This window comes from Monodelphis domestica, chromosome 5 (genome assembly GCF_027887165.1).
Source record: "Monodelphis domestica isolate mMonDom1 chromosome 5, mMonDom1.pri, whole genome shotgun sequence".
Lineage (NCBI taxonomy): Eukaryota > Metazoa > Chordata > Mammalia > Didelphimorphia > Didelphidae > Monodelphis > Monodelphis domestica.
Window position 1 is genome coordinate 171,491,397 of NC_077231.1, and position 20,922 is coordinate 171,512,318.

Here is a 20,922-nt window from a genome sequence, read left to right on the forward strand (position 1 = left end):
TCAAGTGACTTGCCCAGGGTCACAAAGCTGGGAAGTGTCTGAGGCCAGATTTGAACCTAGGACCTCCCATCTCTAGGCCTGGCTCTCAATCCACTGAGCCACCCAGCTGCCCCCATTTTCTTTAATCCTTAACCTTTAATAAAACCTCATAAAGCCAATGTATTGACTCCAAGGCAGAAGAGTGGTAAAGGCTAGGCAATGGGGGTCAAGTGACTTGATACACAGTATTGACTCCAAGATGGAAGGTAAGGGTTTAAAAAAATAAATAAATAAATAAATAAAACCTCATAAAAATATAATATTCCTCGCAGAGAGAAACTAATTTCTACTTGCCTCAGTTTCCCAAAATTTTTAATCTTAACACTAGTGTCCTCTTCCACCTCAAAATACATCGTACTTCATTACTTGTTTACATGTGGTAGCTTCTAGCAGAATGTAAATTCCCAGAAAACATAGTTTTTCTATCTTCTTTTACTGTCATTTGTCTACCAATGGGCTGTCTTACAATTACTCCATGTTTAATAAATACTCACTAAATTTGTAATCAGTCAACCAAAGCAAAAGCATTTATTAAACACTTATCATGTGCTGGAGAGCCAAAAAAAAAAAAGGTAAAAAACCCAATTCTGACACATATCCTAATGAGTGATTCTATGAAGACTACACCATGTTAAACATTCTATAAATTCCTCATTGAAATCTAGCCACTCAATAAAGATTTTACATTCACATCAAGACAATTAAATAATAAAACATGTGCATGGTTTAGATTATGACATGCAATCAGATGGAAAACCCAGTGAGTTATTCTTCCAGAATATACTTCGTGGGCAGGTGCAAATAACTGGGTCTAAAACTTAATGAGAGAAAGAGATTAGGCTATATTGCATTTCAGAAACTAATGAGACCAAGCTGATCTCTGATACAAAAATCCGTTTAAAAAAATACAAATATTCTCCTAGTTGTAATTTATGACTTAGAATTATGCAAAACCAAAATAACAAATTAAAAGTAACCCAAGGAGAAATGAAAAAAAATCCATTTTTTTTTTTTAGGTAGACTAATGCATCTGACCAGTGACAACTTCCACACCAAAGGAGCATTAAAAAGAATCAGAGACAGGCGTGATGAGAAAAGGAAATGAGTCAGTCATAGAGTAAGAGTAGAGAAAACTAATCCTCAGTGCTGCCCTAGTCTCCACAAAATAGTAAAACAAGCAAAGAAAGGATTAACTGGCAACACCAAGAGTTATTATCCAATTTATCATTTATGATAAACTGCTTAATTTTATCTGGACAGAACAACAATGAAAAAAACCTTAGTAGACAAGGCATTGGACCAGAGATGAAGGACACAAGTATGAAACCTAAGTCTTTATTTACTGGGTAACCTGGAACAAGCCACTTAGCTACTCTGGGTCTCAGGAAACTGTTAAGGATTTAGATTTTATGACTGCTAATATCCTTTTTAACTCAAGGTCCACAGTCCAATGACCTTAAAATATTGAGAGACATATATAAATTAAAGTCCTCAAGCAGCCTTTGCACTAAATTCTTACTGAAAAAGAAAGACCACTCTAATAAGCTACAGACATAATTATCTATGTTATTCAAAGGAGATATGAATTAGATAGAGAACCTAAACCAGCTGTCATCACTACTAATTACCATAGAAAACTCCATCATGATAGAAATTCAGTCAGTCAATAAATATTTATTAAGCTCCTACTATATGCCAGAAGACATGAAGAAAGGCAAAAGACATGCCCTCTCTTCCCTCAAAGAGTTCACAATCTAATGGGGGAAATAACATTCAAGCAACTCTGTACAAAAAAAATCTATAAATAGGAAAAATAGGAAGCAACAGAAGGAAGGCACTAAAATTAAAAGGTATCAGGAAAAGCTTCATTAAAAAGTGGCATTTTGACTAGTACTGAAAGGAAGCAAGAAGACAGGTGAGATGGAGCATATTCCAAGCACAGGAGATAGCTAATGAAAATGCCCAGAGCCAGCAGATGAAATGTCTTATTCAAGGATAAGCAAGAAGACTAGTGTCAGTGAATCAAAGAGTATACGGTGGAGAGTGAGGTGTTAAGAAAACTGGAAAGGTAGAAGGGGGTTAGAGGACTTGGTATTTGATCCTGGAGGTAAAAAGGAAGCCCCTAGAATTTATTGAGTACAGAAATGGCATAATCAGACCTGCCCTTTGGCAAAATCACTTTGGCAGCTAAGAAGAGAATTGATTAAAGTAGCAATAGACTTGTGGAAGGTAGATCAACCATCAAACTACTGCAATAGTCATGCAATGGTGTGAGGTGATAAGGGCCTTGTACCAGTGTGGTGGCAGAATCAGAGAAGTGAAGAGAGCATTTTCAAAAGATGTTACATAGGTAAAATTGACCTGCAATGACAACAGATTGGATGGGGGAATAACAGAGAATAAGCCTGGGGGAGGTGGTACCCTTGACAGTAATAAGGAAGTTTAAAAGGGAGAAGGATAATGAGTTTGGTTTTGAACATGGTAAGTTTAAGATATCTATAGGACATCCAATTATGGATGTCTCACAGACAGTTGAAGATGCAAGAGTAGAAGTAAACAGAGAGAATAGGGCTAGATTAGTAGATCTGAGAATCATCAGTATAGTGTAAAAAATAGACTCGAATACAGGACTACAATCCCCATGAGCCTTTGCTCCACTTCCCCAGAATGCCTTGTAATCTCACCTGGGCCGAGATCGAGAAGGTATTTAAGTTGATTCAAAGGCTTTGGAGGCTCTCTCTTTTTGGACTTCCATTTTGGAGCAGACACAGCTCTTTCCATAATGTAGGTGAGGTCTAGGCCTCTGGCCTAGACACGTGTTTTTTCTTATCCTGTATTTCTTTTAATCCTTAACTTTAATAAACCTCTAAAAAATATAATACTCCTTGCAGAGAGAAACTAATTTCTACCTGCCTCAGTCTCCCCATCTCCCCTAAATTTTAATCTTTACAATAGAAAAAATAATTGAATCTGTAGGAGCTGATAAGATCAACAGAAATAGTATGGAGAGGAAAGAAAAAAGGCCTAGGATCAAGCTCTGTGGGACATAAAAAGCTGAAGGGCATGACCAGCATGATGAAGTTCCAGCAAAGGATTCTGAGAAGTGGTCTGCTAGGTAGGTAGAGAACCAAAACAAAGTTCCAAAACCAAAGAGAGAAGAGAGTACGAAGGAAAAGACGATGATCAACAGTGTTAAAAGCTTCAGAGAAATTGAGAAAAATGTGGTCTGAGAAAAGGATGCTGACTTTGACAATTTAGGGATCATTGCTATCTTTGTTTTAATTGAATTATAGGGTCATAAGTCAAACTGAAGAGTTATGAAGACTATCCATTGTAGACAACCTACTCAAGGAGTTTAGCCACAAATGGGGTAAGAGATAATGGAGATGGATGGATCAAAAAATGGGGGTATTTTCAGAATGAGAGAAATGGACAAGTTTTTTTGGACAGAAGAGTAGTCAACAGACAACGAGAGATTAAAGATAAAAGAGAGAGTAGAGAAAACAGAAGAGACAATCTGTTGGAGGAGACAGGATGGAATGGGATCACTTGCACATGAAGAAAGGGTTGGCCTTGGTAAAGAGAAGTGCTACTCCCATCTCATACGATGAGTCATATGAAACAGGATGCCAAAAGGTACCCAAGTAATGGAGGGTAGAAAAGGGAGCACTCAGCTAATGGCCTCAATTCTTTTCTGCAATATATGAGCAAAATCCTCAGCTGAAAAGGTAGGGGTACGGAAGGTTTGAGAAGAATAAAAAGACATGGAAGAGTGTTATGGGTGAGTGGGATGGTGAGCTGATAAAGGAGATACAGTAATGGTCTGGCAGCAATTAGGGCCCAGTTGAGGGTATACAACATAAATATTCAGTGGCTCTAGTCAGAATATTTGCATGATTTTTCCCATCTTCATGTAGAGCACCTATGTAGGAGCAAAAGCAGTATATGATGGGAATTATGCAAGGCTAAGGCTTGACAAGACAAAGTCATGATAAGATAAAGAAGCAATGGACTCAAGAGAAGACAGTGTAGAATTGAAGTTTTTCACCGTGGGGTTAAATGTAGAATGGAGGACAATAGAAATCCAAACGATTGTGATAAGACAAGGGAATTTCTGAGTTCTTAAACATGGAGAGGGTACATTTATGTGATGGCAAGATCAAGCATATGACTACTTTTGTGTGTGGCTGAAGTAGAGAAGAGTAAGTCATAGGAAGTGAGTAGGTTGAGGAACTGAATAATTGGGGTATTTGAGGGAGTCTCAATACATGATGAAGTCCTCTAGTATGAGAAGAGTTAAGAAGAGAGAAAAATTGTGATCCAGATGAACCGTTTGAAAAAGCAATGGGGAGTTTGCTGGATATGTGAAGTGGATTGTATGAACCTTAGAGGAGAAAAGGCATGTAATTCTTCAATAATGCTATGTATGGGGAAAGAAATACCATTATAGAGAATCCATAATATCTCTGATTCACCAGAGGAAGTGTGCTTCATACATAACAGTTCACTGAAGTTCATTTACCACTCATTGGTCATTTTTGCTTTAGAATATTCTTTAGTATTATAAATGAATTATTTTAATTCTAGAGGATTTAAGAAATTTTTTTTTAGAAATTATAGAACTTTTCCCCCCAAGTAGGAAGCAAACTTTTAGTATAAGTAATATCTCTAATTTAATATTCAGAATGGTCCTCTAACAATACCACCTCCTGAGTATAATGAAAAAATATAACAAAAAAAATTATTCTATTTTAAATTTAATGTCTATATATTATGTTGACATACTAAACATATACAAAATCTGCAAGACAACTAAATTTTTTAGCTTTGAATAAAAATTTTTAGAATGGATATATATTATATAAATCAGGTGGTTTTTTAAAATTTTGTAGAAATAGGAAGAAAGATACTTCCTGTAAACCTCAAAATTTCTTAGACTTATAAATGTTGGAAATTTCACCATTGGGAAATTTCATACTTGGAAAATTTCTTACTGATAGTCTATTGGAATGTGAACTCCATTGGCATGGGAGGTTCCTCCTCCTCCCTTCTTAAGATTACTTTAGGACAGAAACCTTTTGCTAAACAATGGAAAGGGCTTTGACCTATGCTTAAGCATAGAACAGGAAGTTCTTTGAGTCATGATTGATTTTAGAATTGATACAATAGAGATACTTGGAATGACAGAACCAGGTCTTGGAAAATACAATTTCCACCCCACTCAGTCCTAACAGGATTTAGGAAGGGCTGCAGCAAAGGATCAAGATTTAATTATTTGAGAATATGACCTTCAACAGACATGTGCAAAGCCACAGACCTCTGGGCGGTCCTGGGTTAAGCTAGAGCCACCATTGGCACAGGGGAGACATCGACAGTGATTGGTAGATGTGAGAACTGAGGGGAGGGGACTTAGATGGTTTCCTTAAAGATAGAGGGGTCTGAGGACTGAGGGGGTGGGTGGTTGGAGAGTTTTGGCTCTGAGTGGTTGGAGAGGTGCTCTAAGAAGCTTGCTCTGAAGGAAGCTGGAGGTGGAGGCCCCTGAGACTGTTTCTCCATTTTGGTCACGTGAGTAATAGGGACTGATCTCCTTTCTTTGCCCCAGCTATCTAAGGGCTTGGGCTTTTTGGCCCAGCCTAAACAGAAGGGGTATTTAAGCCCTATTCCCTTCTCTCCCCTTTCTCTCTCCCTCTCTCTCTCTATCTCTAATTCCTTTCTTCCTCCTGTTTGTAATTAAACTCTATAAAAGGTTGACGGCTGACTTGAGTTTTCATTTAGGAATTACATAGCTGAATTCCTTGGCGACCTTAAATTAATATATATCAGTTTTTTAAAGTGATTTCCTTGTCACATTCCTGAGCCTAAATTCTTCAGGGAATTAGCAAATTTTAAAAATTGTAGGTAATTTAGGGGAAAATGAGAAACTTTTTTAATTATTTTTTTAAATTCCTAGAATAATCTTGATATTTTGCTGATTTTTAAGATTGGTTGAGACACTGGATCAGAAAACAAGAAATATTTCTGGGAAATGATCTGCCACTGCCCAGTCTGACATCTTGTACTACCTACAAGGCAAGCTACACATAAATAATAAGTTTAAACTCTTATTCTAAAAAAAATTCATAGTTAATGATACGTACCTTCTAAAGATTCAATCCCTGTTGCCTGCGCCAATAAATCTTCATGCCGTGCAACTACCTGAAAAATGAGAATCAGTGAGTAGCATTTACTTTAATTATGGTTAGCAAGAAATGTACATCATATAACTTAAATGTCTTTGGAAGTTCCAGGCAGATGGGTTACTTAAACAGAGATAAACAGGCTTGTGCACCTCAGTGCCTCACACAACATAAATTTGCTTAAGACCAAATATGGATCAGGAAATCAAATGAAGGAACTTATAACCAAAGGCCTATAAAACAATGCATAATTTTTGATCTAATAATACCACTACAAGGTCTGTATCCCAAAGTGATAAAACAAACAAACAAAAAAAAAAAGATGGACGGAGGGGGTACCTACTTGTACAAAAATATTTATAGCAGCCCTTTTTGTGGTGGCAAAGGATTGGAAATTGAGGAAATGACCATCATTTGGGGAATGGCTGAACAAATTATGATATATGATGGGTGATGGAATACTATTGCACTGTAAGAAATAGTGACCACTGGAACAGCTAGATGACTCAGTGGATTGAGAGCCAGGCCCAAAGATAGGAAGTCATGAGTTCAAATCTGGTCTCAAACAATACCTAGCTATGTGACCCTGGGCAAGTCACTTAAACCCCACTGTCTACCCCTTATCACTCTTTAGCCTTGGAACCAATACCCAGATATTGATTCTAAGACAGAAGGTAAGGGTTTAAAAAAGAAAGAAACGATGAACTGGATTATTTCAAAAAAAGAGTTGGAAAGATCTACATGCGGAGCAAAATAAGCAGAACCAGGAGAACACTGTATATACAAAAACAGCAATATTGTGGGATGATCAACTGAGAAAGACTTAGCTACTGCCAGGCACACAATGATTCAGGATAATTCTGAAGTAATTATGGCAAAGAATGCTATCCATCTCCAATGAAAGAACTGTTGGAGTCAGAATATGACTCCAGATGAAAGCATGTGATTTTTCTCTTTAGGTTATCTGGGGTTTTTTTGGGGGGGTTTCATTTTATAAAAATATTCTCTTACAACAGTGAATAATATGGAAATATGCTTTGCATGATCATATACTTATAACCCAGATCCAGTTAAATGCCAGCTCTAGGAAGGGAAAGGGAAGGGAAGGGAGGAAAGGAGAAAATTTGGATTGTTTAGCATCAGAAAATTTATGTGGAAAATTTTTATTACATGTAATTAGTAAAATAAAATATATTTTTAAAAAGAAATCAAAAGAAAAACTGTATTTAAGTGACTTCTTCCATGTCAGAACTGCATTAAAAAAAAAAAGCTTAGAGGAAATAGGAAAGTGGGTCACCTGCAAAACAAATTCAGTGCAGGTAAAAAAAAGTCTGTATAATCCCAGGATGACCAGTGTAAGGATTATATATGACCAGACACTGGTCTTACTTTAAGGATGGTAAATGATGGTCTAGAGGAGCTTGTGAATGAAGAAGATGAAAAAATGATAGGAGCCTTGATGGGATGACTCCTCTCTCTCTCTCTCTCTCTCTCTTCTCACACACACATACTCTCCTGCTGGGCTGTGCTAACAATGGGTGTTTTCTCAAGAAATTGGGGATCCCTTGTTATAAGAGGGTGATGGGGAGATGAATGAAAGTCTCCCCAATTTAGTGTAGTAATGGGTACCCCTAGATTCCCTGGCACAAAGAGGTGAAGTGGATAAGCCTCCCCTGAGTCTTCAGACTCAGCAGGGGAGGTGTCTTGGTTTTTACTCTTATTATGCCTGATCTGTAGCTTCAATGACTTACCTTCCTTTAGCTCCTAGAATAAGCCACTTGCATAAATCTGACTGCGAGTTATATTATTTAATAGTCAAAAAATATAGGGAAAGATGGGGAGTTAGGTTGTGGAAATAGGAGTCCCTGATTTCTATTTCACGAGGTCCATGGCTCTGAGAGCTGTCAAGCAACCCAGAGTTTCTCCTCCCCTTTCTCACTATTTCTCTCACTTCTATATAATACTACTGGGGCTAAGGAATAATCAGAACAGATACAAAAAGCTAAGCAGAGAGAACCAGGCTCTCAGGCAAAGTCCTCGACCCTCTCAGGACCGAAGAGACTTGACACTCTGGTTGAATGTTTTCAGGGGTATAATGTTGCTGAAATATTCTGTAGGAATAGTCTCAGGGCTAATCACAGATGAATCTTCAAATCACTCTTGGCAAGATCTCCAGCAAGGAATATGCTTCCTGCCTCTTCAAGATCTCTGTTCAAAAGCCCAGAATCCTTCTCGGAGCTTTGCTAAGTCCCTTGTTCTCTCCCAGCATCCTCTGCTACCAACAGTCTTCGTTGTCAATCATCTCTTCTTTCAATGTTCCATCTTTTCCCCTTTGCCACCTGCCCTTACACCAGAAATATTCCAGCAAAGGTAGCAAAGCCCTATATCCAGGGCAACAAGAGCAAAAGGCTCAATACATCACTGGCCCTGAGAAAGCCCCAGGGAGCAGGAATATGAAAGACTGGGTCATTCCAAGCCATGGATTCTTATGTTCCTAGCACTCTGAGATGAGTAAACCAAAAGAGACAAAAGTCAGTATAAAAAACTGCTATAAATCTAGAGCTTGCCAAAAAGGGGAAGGTAATTAACTATAATCACTGGTAGTATATTTTCGAAGGAAAAAAAATTTCTGCAAGGACTGATTTTTTTCAAAGTCTGTATACTACATTTCAATAAATCAGAAATGAACACTGTCCAGATCTATTAAAAGCAGAAGGCAAAAGAGAAAGCATCCACCCGAAGGAAAAACCAAAAGTAAAAGTCCTAGGAATGTCAATAATAAAGTCAAAGAAAAATACAAGCATCCAGAAAGAAGTTCAAGTACCAAAGGCCACAGTTAAACTGCATACAAGTCCTGGCAGCATCTATGAAAAATGAGAGATGTTTGAATATAATACTCTAAAAGCAAAAGATATGGATTTATAATCAAGAAAAAACTTATCTTACAAAGTATAATCCTACATGGGGGGAGGGGGCAGAATAGACCTTTAATGGAAAGGAGGACTTTCAAGTCTTTCTTTTTTTTTTTTTAACCCTTACCTTCTGTCTTGGAGTCAGTACTGTGTATTGGTTCCAAGGCAGAAGAGTGGTAAGGGCTAGGAAATGGGGGTTAAGTGACTTGCCCAGGGACACACAGCTAGGAAGTGTCTGAGGCCAGATTTGAACCTAGGACCTCCTGTCTCTAAGCCTGGCTCTCAATTCACTGAGCCATCCAGCTTCCTCCTCAAGTCTTTCTGATGAAAAAAATATACCTGAGTAGGAACTTTGTAGTACAAATCAAGTACAAGTACAAGAATGAAGAGAAATCTAGAAAGGTAAATTTATTTGAGCAATTGAAAGGGGCTAAATGGTGGTGTAGTGCTAACATTCTAATAGAGAAGAAAAAAACAAGCATCCCTTCAGAACTCCAATTTTGTAAAAGGACACTAAAGGAGTTAAATTAGAAAAACAGAGGTCCTGGGGGAGACTGGTTCTGTTGAGAATTTTAAGAGGGAAAGGAGAAGGAAGGTTAAATAATAATAATAATAATTAGCATTTCTATAGTTCCTACTAAGTGTCAGGCAGTATGCTATATGTATGATATGGAAATCACTTTAAAAGATTGATATATATTAACTTAAGGTCGGGGAGGAATTCAGCTATGTAATTCCTAAATGAAAACTCAAGTCAGCTGTCAACCTTTTTATGGTGTTTTAATTACAAACAGGAGGAAGAAAAGTAAAGGCCCAAGGCCCTGGATAGCTGAGGCAAAGAAAAGAGATCAGTCCCTATCACTCATGTGACCAAAATGCAGAAACAGTCTGTGGGCTCCTCCACTCCAAGCACCAGGCTCCAACCATCACCTTCTCCCTCCACACAGGAAGTCCCCAGAACTCCTGAGCTGTCCTCTACCTCACTTCCCTTTTCTCACCTGTGCCAATGGTGGCTCTAGCTTAACCCAGGACTGCCCAGAGGTCTGTCCCCTTTGCACATGTCTGTTGAAGACCATATTCTCATATAATTAAATCTTGAGCTTTGCTGCAGCCCTTCCTAAATTCTGTTACCCTGAGTAGGGTGGAGATTGTAGTTTCCAAGACCTGATTCTGTCATTCCAAGTATCTTTATTGTTATTGATCAGGAAATATCCAAATCCCATCCTCTAAAGAATGGTTTGAACAGGGTTGAGTAGTTTTGAAATTCACATATGTTCTTTATAAATATTATCTTATTTTATCTTCACAACATTTCTGAGCAGTAGATACTACTATTATACACATTTTACAGATAAAGAAACTGAGGAAAAACAGATGTTAAGTAACTAGTCCACATAATAATTAATGAGTAACTAAACCAGATTTTAGCTCAGGTCTTTCTGGCTCCAGGCCCAAATGCTAACCACTGTACCACCTAGCCTCAGCTGATAATAACAAAATAATAGGAAAGTTTGAGAGAGGGAAGATAATGAGTTCAGTTTGGGACATAATGAGTTTAAGATGTCTATAGAACATCCAATTAAGGATGTCTAATATACAACTGGAGAAGAGAGAGGAGAGAGAATATGGGTAGATGAGTAGATGTGAGAACAGTATAGAAAGAAGGTGGGAGATGTAACTTGCTATTTTTTATAATTGTCACACCACCTATTTGTGTTAAAACCTCAAGTTTTTTTCCTGGGTCCTTTTTTTCTACTGTTTCTGCAATGTATCATATGATGAAACCATCAATACCCATGGGTTTAATTAACTTCTCTCTGCAAATGACTCTCAGATTCATATATTCAAACTTCATTTCCCTCTGGAACTCCAGATGTGCATCCATAACTGTTTATTAGACATTCAAAATATATTACCTTGGGCATCTCAAATATTATCTTTTCCCCTTTTCTAACTCTTTTTTTTTAAACTCCTACCTTCTGCCTTAGAATCATTACTAAATATTGGTTCCAGGTAGAGGAGATAAGAACTAAACAACTGGGACCAAGTGACTTGCCCAGGGTCACACAGCTAAGAAGTATTTGAGGCCAAATTTGAACCCAGGACCTCCCATCTCCAGGTCTGGTTCTCAATCCTCTGAGCCACTTAGCTACCCCCAACTCTCTGCGGAACTTTCATATTAATGTCAAAAGCAATCATCATCCTCTCAGTTAACCAGTTTCACAACCTCAGAGTTATTTCATTCCACATATCCAATTTGTTGCCAACTTTTGTCATTTCTACATCTACAAGATTTTGGACATCCTTCCCCTTTTCTCTATCCACATTTCCATCACAGCTTCTAATTGGTCTCTCCTGTCTCTAATTCATCCTCTCCATGATACTCAAGTGATTTTCTTAAAGGATAGGTCTGGCCATTTCACTCCCTTACTCATCCAATGTTCTTTGTTGTTCCCAACTCCTCTGTTTAGATTTTAAAGGGCTTCATAAGCTGGCTCCAACCTATTTTTCCAGTCTTATTATTTCCCTTTCCAAAGTCTACAGTAGCTCCAAAATGGCCTCCTGGGGGACAGCTGGGTGGCTCAGTGGATTGAGAGTCAGGCCTAGAGACCGGAGGTCCTAGGTTCAAATCTGGTCTCAGACACTTCCCAGCTATGTGTCCCTGGGCAAGTCACTTAACCCCCATTGCCCAGCCGTTACCACTCGTCTGCCTTGAAGTCAATACACAGTACTGACTCCAAGACAGAAGGTCAGGGTTTAAAAAAAAAATGGCCTTCTGGTTGTTCCTCAAACAGGAAATTCCATCTCTCATCTCAGTGCCTTTGCCCTGGCTGTTCTCCCATGCCAAGAATGTGCTCCATCTCACCTCCACCTCCAATAAGCCCTTGTTTCCTCCAGCATTCTAGTCAAGTACCACATTCTACATGGACCTTTCCAAGCTCCTAACATTTGCCTCTCTCTTGCTAAAAAAAAAAAAATTAAATAAATAATTTAAAATTACTTTTTTTTTATTTTATGTCTACTTAAAGGAAGTATCAGGCTATGAAAGACTTTTTAAAAACCAATGAGGGGGCAGTTGGGTAGCTCAGTGGATTGAGAGACAGGAAGTCCTAGGTTCAAATCTTGCCTCAGCCACTTCCTAGCTGTGTGACCCTGGGCAAGTCACTTGACCCCCATTGCCCAGCCCTTACCACTCTTCTGCCTTGGAGCCAATACACAGTAAGAGTTTAAAAAACAAAAACAATGTGAGGATTATTTTTTTTTAATTTTTTGATCTTGGAAACCACTGAAGTTTATTGAGAGCTGACAGAAACCAACTAGCACATCAGGAAAATTGCTTTGGTATCTGAGTGGAAGACAGAGTGGATTAGGGAGATTCTAGCAGAAGAGAGAACAACCAAAACAGTATTCTAATAGTTCAGACATGAGGTGCCGAGGGCAAGGGGGGTGGTGGTAGTGTCAAAATATATGAGTGATATTGTGAAGGTGAAAGCAAAAAGACTTGGAGAGTGAAAAGTTTAAAATGACACCCAGGTAACAAATCTGGCTGACTGGGAGGATAATGGTACCCTTGACAAAAGTAAAGTTAGGAAGAGAAGTCTTGGAAGAAATGATAGATAATAAGCTAAGTTTTAGAGATGCTGAGTTCAAAATGTCCAGTAAACAGTTCAAAATGTGACTGAACGTAAGGAATTAGAAGTTAGAACTAAGTAAATAGATCTAAAAATCACATACAAAGATATAATTAAACCTATGAAGGCTGATGAAGATTATTGAGAAAAATCATATAGAGAAAAATAAATAAAAGAGGCCCAAAAACAAACAAAAAATAAATGAGGTCCAAAAACAAAGCATTGGGGGGTCACTCAAGATTATTAGGTCTGACTTGAATGAAGCATCTAACAAACAAGATTAAGAAGTAGTAGTGAGGAGAAGACCTTCAGCTTTGCCCTGGTGAAGAGAGAGTGGCTCCTCAGTTAGAGAAGAAATGTGTACCACACCAACTTACTGTGACCTAGGAAAGGCTGCCAAGGATGTCTTCAACAAAGGATATGGGTTTGGCATGGTTAAAATAGATGTTAGAACCAAATCTTCCAGTGGAGTGGAATTTTCCACATCTGGTCATTCATATACTGATACAGGGAAAGCTTCAGGTAACTTGGAAACAAAGTACAAGATCTGTGATTATGGGCTTACCTTAATTCAAAAATGGAACACAGACAATACCCTGGGGACAGAAATCAGCATGGAGAATAATTGGCTGACGGTTTGAAGCTGACTCTTGACACCATATTTGTACCAAACACAGGCAAGAAGAGTGGTAAATTAAAGGCCTCCTAAAGACGAGAATGTTTCAGTCTTGGTGGAAATGTTGACATTGATTTCTCTGGACCGACCATCTATGGCTGGGCTGTATTGGCTAATGAAGGATGGCTTGCTAGCTATCAGATGAGTTTTGATACAGCCAAATCCAAACTATCTCAGAATAATTTTGCCCTGGGTTATAAAGGTGCTGACTTCCAGCTGCATACACATGTGAATGATGGCACTGAATTTGGAGGGTCAATCTACCAAAAAGTTAGTGAGAAGATTGAAACTTCAATAAATCTTGCTTGGACAGCTGGCAGTAACAACACCCGTTTTAGCATTGCTGCTAAGTATAAGCTGGATCACAAAACTTCTCTATCTGGTAAAGTGAATAATGCCAGCCTTATTGGACTTGGTTATACTCAGACACTCTGAGCCGGTGTAAAATTAACGCTGTCAGCTTTAATTGATGGAAAAAACTTCAATGCAGGAGGTCATAAAGTTGGGTTAGGATTTGAATTGGAAGCTTAATATAGTTTTTAAGTAAAGTATAAGATCTGTCCCTGGAAATGAAGAGAAATGAACCCACTCTGTTTTGGCCTTAATATTCTTCTGTGAAATTTCAACAATGTGAACTTTTTTTTTTCTTCCAAAGAATTGTTGTAGCACCACCACACTGAAGTCTAGAGGTTTTTGAGTCTATTATAAGAGAGATACTTGAAGGAATGCATGGAAGTTGTAATGTTTCTGCCACATTTCAGTTCATTCGCTCAGTGTTATTTAAATTTGTTCTTCAACGACAGTGTAGTGTCATGTTATAAAGGAAATGACCTGATCTTCCAGTTTGTACATCACATTCTGCATGTCCTACACCACTTTTTCATGACCTTTTATCAAATTGGTCTCTGTGCTATAGTGAAAGCTTTGGTTTTGCATCAAAGTAAAATAAATTCATCACATTTGGAACATAAAAAAGTAGTAGTGAGACAGAGGAGAATCAGGAGAGAACAATGTTTGAAAACCTCAAGAGCGGAGAGGGAGAGACTAACTGTTGAATGTTGCAGAGAAGTCAAGAAGAATGAGAACTGAAAAATCTAATTGCATTTGATTAGGCAATTAAAGATGACTGAAATCTTTGGGAAAAGAAGATTCAGTTATATGATGAGCCATATTGTAGGTTGGCAAGTTTTGAGGAAGAGATGACAAGAAAGAAAGAAGCACCTTACATTTTTTTAGGTAATAAGAAAAAAGATATAAGACAGTAACTCGTGGGAATGCTCATATCAAGTGAGAGGGATTTTTTGATTTGGGTTTTTAAGAATGGAGGAGACAGGCATATTTGTAGACAGGAGAAGAGAAGCTTTCAATAAAGAAACAATGAAAATTTGTGAAAGAATGGGAATGAAAGGCAATAGTTGGAGTAGACTGGAGAAGTCAGAATCAAGAGAGCAGGGTCACCTTGGTAAGGAGGGCTACTTCTTTTGAAACAGGGGTAAAGAAGAAGACAGTTGAAGAAAATGTTCAAATGATGTGAGATGAGGAGTTAATATGAGAGTGACAGAAAAGTAGGGACACTCACTGTAGACTGCTTTAGGAAAAAGAGAGATAGATATAGGGTGATAGCTAAGTGAGGGTTTCTTGAGAATGAAGGAGATATGGACATGTTTGTAGGCAGTAACATAGTAGCTGGTAAACAGGGAGAGATTGAATATTTGTGAGAAAGGATGCCAAAAGGTGCAATCTGTTGAAAAAGACAGGATGAAATGGGATCAATTGGGCAAATAGGGGTTTTGCTTGAGTAGTTAAGTGGAAACTGGTCATGCTAGGTTCCTCTTTTCAAGCAGCCATTTTGAGAGGAAGTCCACTAACCCTAATCTTTATCACAAGAGCTTTAGTCTCCTACTCCATTTATGTTCTCCTAGAACATTTCCCCCAACTCTGGCTTCAAACACAACACTGGAGTCATGTCAACTTTCCCCTCTCCTTGACTACACATATCCAATCAATTACCAAACTTTAGACTTCTACCTCCACAACATCTCTCAAGTCACTGAAATAGTGGAGAGCCTTTCATCAACTCCTACCTACCTGAAACTATTCAAAAAATCTCCTAACTGACCCCTCTACTTCAAGACTCCCTTTTCTAACCCACTTTCCACATGCCACCTTCTGGAGCTGTCCCCAGTCATGCTTCCACTATCTCCACCTCTTAAAATCCCTGGTTTTCTTCAAAGCTGAGTGCAGGTGTCCCCTTCCTGGGAAGTCACTCCTGATGCTCCTCAATTCTAATTACCTCCTTCCAAAAGTTACCTTGTATTTCTTTTGTTTGTACTTATAGATGTACATGTTATTTTATATTTTTTTATAAACTTAGGCACATGCTGTCTCCCCAATAAAACATAAGCTCTTCAAGGACAAAGACTTTTTCTTGTCCTTGTATTCCAATTCCTAGTATAGCACCTAGCCATAGGATGCACTCTAAAAATGCTTGTTGATTTAATACTTTCATTCAAAGGTTCAGCCCCATGGTCTGCCACTTGAATGTTTCATTAGCTGTTTTGTTAGAATTCCTTTCCTCCTTGAACTTCTCTTGCAAATCCTAGCCATCCAAGTTTCCTGCTCCTAATGCTAGACTGCTGACCTTTATTGAAGTCAAAAAATCATGCTGACTACAAAGACTACAAATCCATGGTATATCGCCACAGATGAACCCTAACTGCTCCTACATCATCCGTCAATACAGATATGACAGAGTTAGTTCACCTAGAAGCCAGAGAACCAGGGATGACGCAGGAAATAGAAAGAGCAAAAAAAAAAGCCAGTGGGGAAAAAAGAAACCAGCAGAGATTCTATACTCTCTGGAGTAAATTTATGACTCTTTAGGTTCATAATTCTAATATATGAATAACTAACTAACTAACTAAATAAATAAATATATGAATAAACTAAATAAAGCATATCTTTCTCCCAGAAAGAAAAAGAAGGCAACAAGTCTTTCCTTTTTTTTTTAAACTCTTGCCTTCCATCTTAGAATCAATTCTGTCTATTGGTTCCAAGGCAGAAGAGCTGAAAAGGCTAGGCAATGGAGATTAAGTGACTTGCTCAGGGTCACACAGCTAGGAAGTATCTGAGGTCAGATTTGAATCCAGGGGCTCCCCTCTCTAGGTCTGCCTTTCTTACCTAGCTAGCTGACAAGGCTTATTTTCAAACAAAAGTTATTTCCATGACTTCATTATGTTACTATTTGTTTCATTTTGTTTTGTTTTGTTTTGTTTTCTAAAATGACAGCATAGGGGTAGATAGAAAGCCAGGCCTTGAGATGGGGGTCAAATCTGGCCCCAGATACTTCCTAGCTATATGACCCTGAGCAAGCCATTTAACCCCTACTACCTAGCCCTTACCAGTCTTCCTTTAGCCTCAGAAACTAGTACTTAGTATTGATTCCAAGACAGAAGGCAGAGGTTTTAAAAATAAAATAAAATTATAGCATAACCATTGAATATAAAAATATGAAAAAGTAAAACTTTAATAAAGCCATTAAAGAATATAAAAAATTTCTAAAACTTAGCTGTAACATTTTTCATCATAAATTAAATTTAAATAATTATGTAAATCTAAGCCAAGAAGACTCAATTTTATCTTTTTTCTGCATATATAACTTTAATATATATTCTTCACAACTCCGGGACAGATTTAAGCTTTATTTTTAGAAGGCATATAACTATAAATTTTAAAACATACATTTGGGGAATTTTTTTGCATTAATTTTTCATCTCTATCAGAAAACTGAATGATTATTTTACTTCCCAAAGTTTAGTAAAATAGTTCATTATGAAGTAACTAAGAAATGACCTATAAATCAACATGGCATTTGTGGGGCATTTTGGTCCAACCACTGGTAACAAAAATTGGCAAAGCTAAACATTGTGTGCTAGCTATTTTTGTTCAGCCACAAAAATGCATGACAAGAATATAGTTGGGTGGCCCAGTGATTAGAGCCAGGCCTGGAGTTGGGAAGAGCTAAGTTCAATTCTGATTTCAGACACTTCCTAGTGTAAAAAATAGACTCGAATACAGGACTACAATCCCCATGAGCCTTTGCTCCACTTCCCCAGAATGCCTTGTAATCTCACCTGGGCCGAGATCGAGAAGGTATTTAAGTTGATTCAAGGCTTTTGAGAGGGCTCTTGGCTTTTTTGGACTTCGGTTTTGGAGCAGAGGCGTCTCTTCCATGATGTGAGGTTATTTTGTCTAGGCCTCTGGCCTAGGCACATGTTTCTTACTTGTATATTCTTAATCTTTAACCTTTAATAAACCTCTAAAAAATATAATACTCCTTGCAGAGAGAAACTAATTTCTACCTGCCTCAGTCTCCCCATCTCCCCTAAATTTTAATCTTTACACTAGCTGTGTGACCCTGAGTGAGACACTTAAGCCATTTACCTAGACCTTACCCTTCCATCTTAAGAGACTAAGAAAGAGTAAGGATTTAAAAAAAAAATGCATGAGAAAATAAGCATATTATTTTAAATTTTGACAATTTTAGCTATAAAGTGTTGAACATGATATTTTAAGGGAAAAAAGTATTTTTAAATTAAATTAATATGAAAAACTTAGAACACTGGAATGTTCAGCTAATTAATTTTTCATTCTTCTTTAAATCATAACCTAGAAAAAGGATGTATTTTCCAGCTTTCAATTCTAAAAAAAATTTTCTCAATTTAGAATTCTACATGTACAAATCTATCCAATCCAGTCCACATTTATTAAGCACCTAGGACATGCCTGGCATTGTGCTAAGCACTAGGGAGACAGTAAAAAGAAAGATGGCCCTTGCTGGGGCTATGGCTCAGGGCCAGGCATCACCACACAGAGGTCCATCTCCAGGTCACTGTTATGTTCCCAAAGGTGCATCAATGGTTATGGGTATATAATAAAATTCAATCTTTTTCCTGTGATATGAACAGATAAGAAGGGTCTGAAACCAACTAATACAAAGAGATAACTGTTATGAAAATGGATATTCCCTATAAAGAGTTGGGAGTGGTAAAAGAGATGACAAAGTTATAGTATTGTATGAGGTTAAATGACTTTCTATACTTTGTCTACATAGATCATAGATCCATTAAATACCATTTTTCTCTTTTGGAAAACTTTTTTTAAAAATTTTAAATTTTTCCAAATGGGGATACTGAGTTTCAGAAGGCTTTAAAGTATCTCCATGAGCAGAACTAGAACATTGTACACAGAGACAGATACACTATGGCACAATCGAATGTAATACTTTTGTACTAGCAGCAATGCAATAGTCCAGGACAATCCAGGGAAATTAATGAGGAAGAATGCTATTCACATCCAGAAAAGAACTGTGGAAACAGAAATGCATTAGAAAAATATATGATTGATCACCTGGTTCGATGGGGATCTGATTAGGGTTTTGATCACTCTACTGCAAATATGAATAACATGAAAATAAGTTTTGAACAATGATACCTGTATAACCCAGTGGAACTGGGCTTGTCAGTTCGGGAGTGGGGAGGGAAGAAGGAAGAGAAAAATCATTAATCATGTAACCATGGAAAAATATTCTAAATAAATGAATGAATAAAGTATCTCCAGGTAATTTCTTTAAGTGGCACAGTAGAGTCAGGAAGATTCATCTTCCTGAGTTCAAATATGGCCTCAGACACTTATTTGCTGTGTGACCTTGAGCAAGTCACTTAACCTTGTTTGCCTTAGTTTCCTCATCTATAAAATAAGCTGGAGAAGGAAACAGCAAACCACTATAGCATCTCTGCCAAGAAAACCTAAATGGCATCACAAAGAGTCAGAGGTGACTGAAATGACTGAACAATTTCTAGAAGAGAGAATGAGAAAAGACCATCTCCTGAAGCACTTTCAATAAAGTAATCCATGAATCCATGCAAGAAAGCAGCTCTTCTGGCCCCACAGAAAATGAATACTGCAGTCTAAAATAAGGGAGTAGAGGACCCAATCATTTTAGTCCTATCTATATATTTAGGCTAGAAGGCAAGAATGTTCAGACTTTAGAGGAGGACTGCCTAAGTAAAATAAAGGATGGAATGCTAATGGACCTTAAGCCACCTACTCATTAGAACAATTCACTTCAGAGGTGGCATCAATAGAAGGATGCTGCAGGGCACAGACTATATACTTTGTCTTTCTAAGACTTGAAACCAAAGAAAAATGCAAACTAACTTTTGAAGGCTAAAAAAAAAATGTAAACTAGCTTTTGAAGGCTAAAAGTGTCAGAAAAAAAAAGAGAGAGAAAAAAAATCTGTGACTTAGAAGAAGCTGAGGAGCCCACCTGGGGGTTTAGAGGGGTTGGTCAGCACATGTTACTAGTTTAGTCAGACTGCCATAAGGAGCCTAAATCCACACACCCCTGGGGAAAGGATTTTGATTGTGTCAAGATCAAATCTTTCAGGCACAATCTCCCATTTGTAGCATTTTAACTGTTTCCAGTGTAAACAGGTCAAGGCCCTGGGCTATGTTCCCAGTACACCCTCCAGGCCTGCTCTGGTAGTTACAAGGCACCTCTGCAGACAGTAACTGGGCTAAATGTGCCTCAGGGTCTCTTCTGGTGCTAATGTATTATTCTTCTGGGGAAAGTCCTTCATTATTTCAGATCACTTAAATTCAGTGTAATACTTGTATGAAGAAAAAAAAGCCAAATGTTCACAACATACCCAACTCTTTTTAAGAGCAGACTTCCCCTAAGACTGATTATTGAGTAATTAAAGTAGCCAGAACTGAAGAGAGAAAACAGATCATTCAGTCTCAGTCTAACTAAAAAGATTATACAAAGCTACTATGTTAAATACTAGAAAATGAGAAACAGGCATTTCATCATCAAACTTGCATATACATGAAAATTATTTTAAAGAGAATTTTTTTATTTCCTCAAAATACATATGTACATCTATTAGAAACAAGTTATCTATTATTAAATAAGTTCAACCTGGTTTATGAATCAAAAAGCTTAAGAGTTTTTAACATGTATGGGCACAAAGAATGGTAAAATCCATCCTTGGCCTCAAAGACTTTACATTCTAATGGGCAAGACAACATGAAAATAACTAAAGTACACTCAAAATATATACAGAACAAACTAGAAGTAAGGAAAGAGACACTAGCAGCCAGGGGTGGACTAACAGGGCAGGATATAGGCTAAGGAAAATTCAAAGGCAAAAGTAAGGAGCATGGGCACTCAAGCATGAGAAACAGAAGAGGATGAAGACACTCTCAAGAGAACTAGGAAAGGGGACAGCCAGGTTACTGTGGACAGAGAGCCAGGCCTAGAGACAGGAGATCCTGGGTTCAAATCTGACCTCAAACAATTCCTAGTTGTGTGACCCTGAGAGTCACTTAAGTGACCAAGTCACCTAAACCCTATTTCCTAGCCCTTAACCACTCTTCTGCCTGAGAACCAATACAAAGTATTGATTTCAAAATGAAAAGTACGG

At 37.8% G+C, this 20,922-nt stretch overlaps 1 protein-coding gene and 1 pseudogene across 1 annotated transcript in view; one reads left to right on the plus strand and one right to left on the minus strand.

The window, feature by feature from the left end:
* Nucleotides 1-20,922, minus strand: part of COG5 (component of oligomeric golgi complex 5) — a 441,109-nt gene that overhangs the window by 406,176 nt on the left and 14,011 nt on the right. The window contains exon 3 of the mRNA XM_007504435.2: nt 6,177-6,234. Within this exon, the coding sequence (XP_007504497.2) occupies nt 6,177-6,234 (58 nt within the window). The remainder of the gene's footprint in view (nt 1-6,176; nt 6,235-20,922) is intronic.
* On the plus strand, nt 13,040-14,410 carry LOC100010108 (voltage-dependent anion-selective channel protein 3-like; annotated as a pseudogene).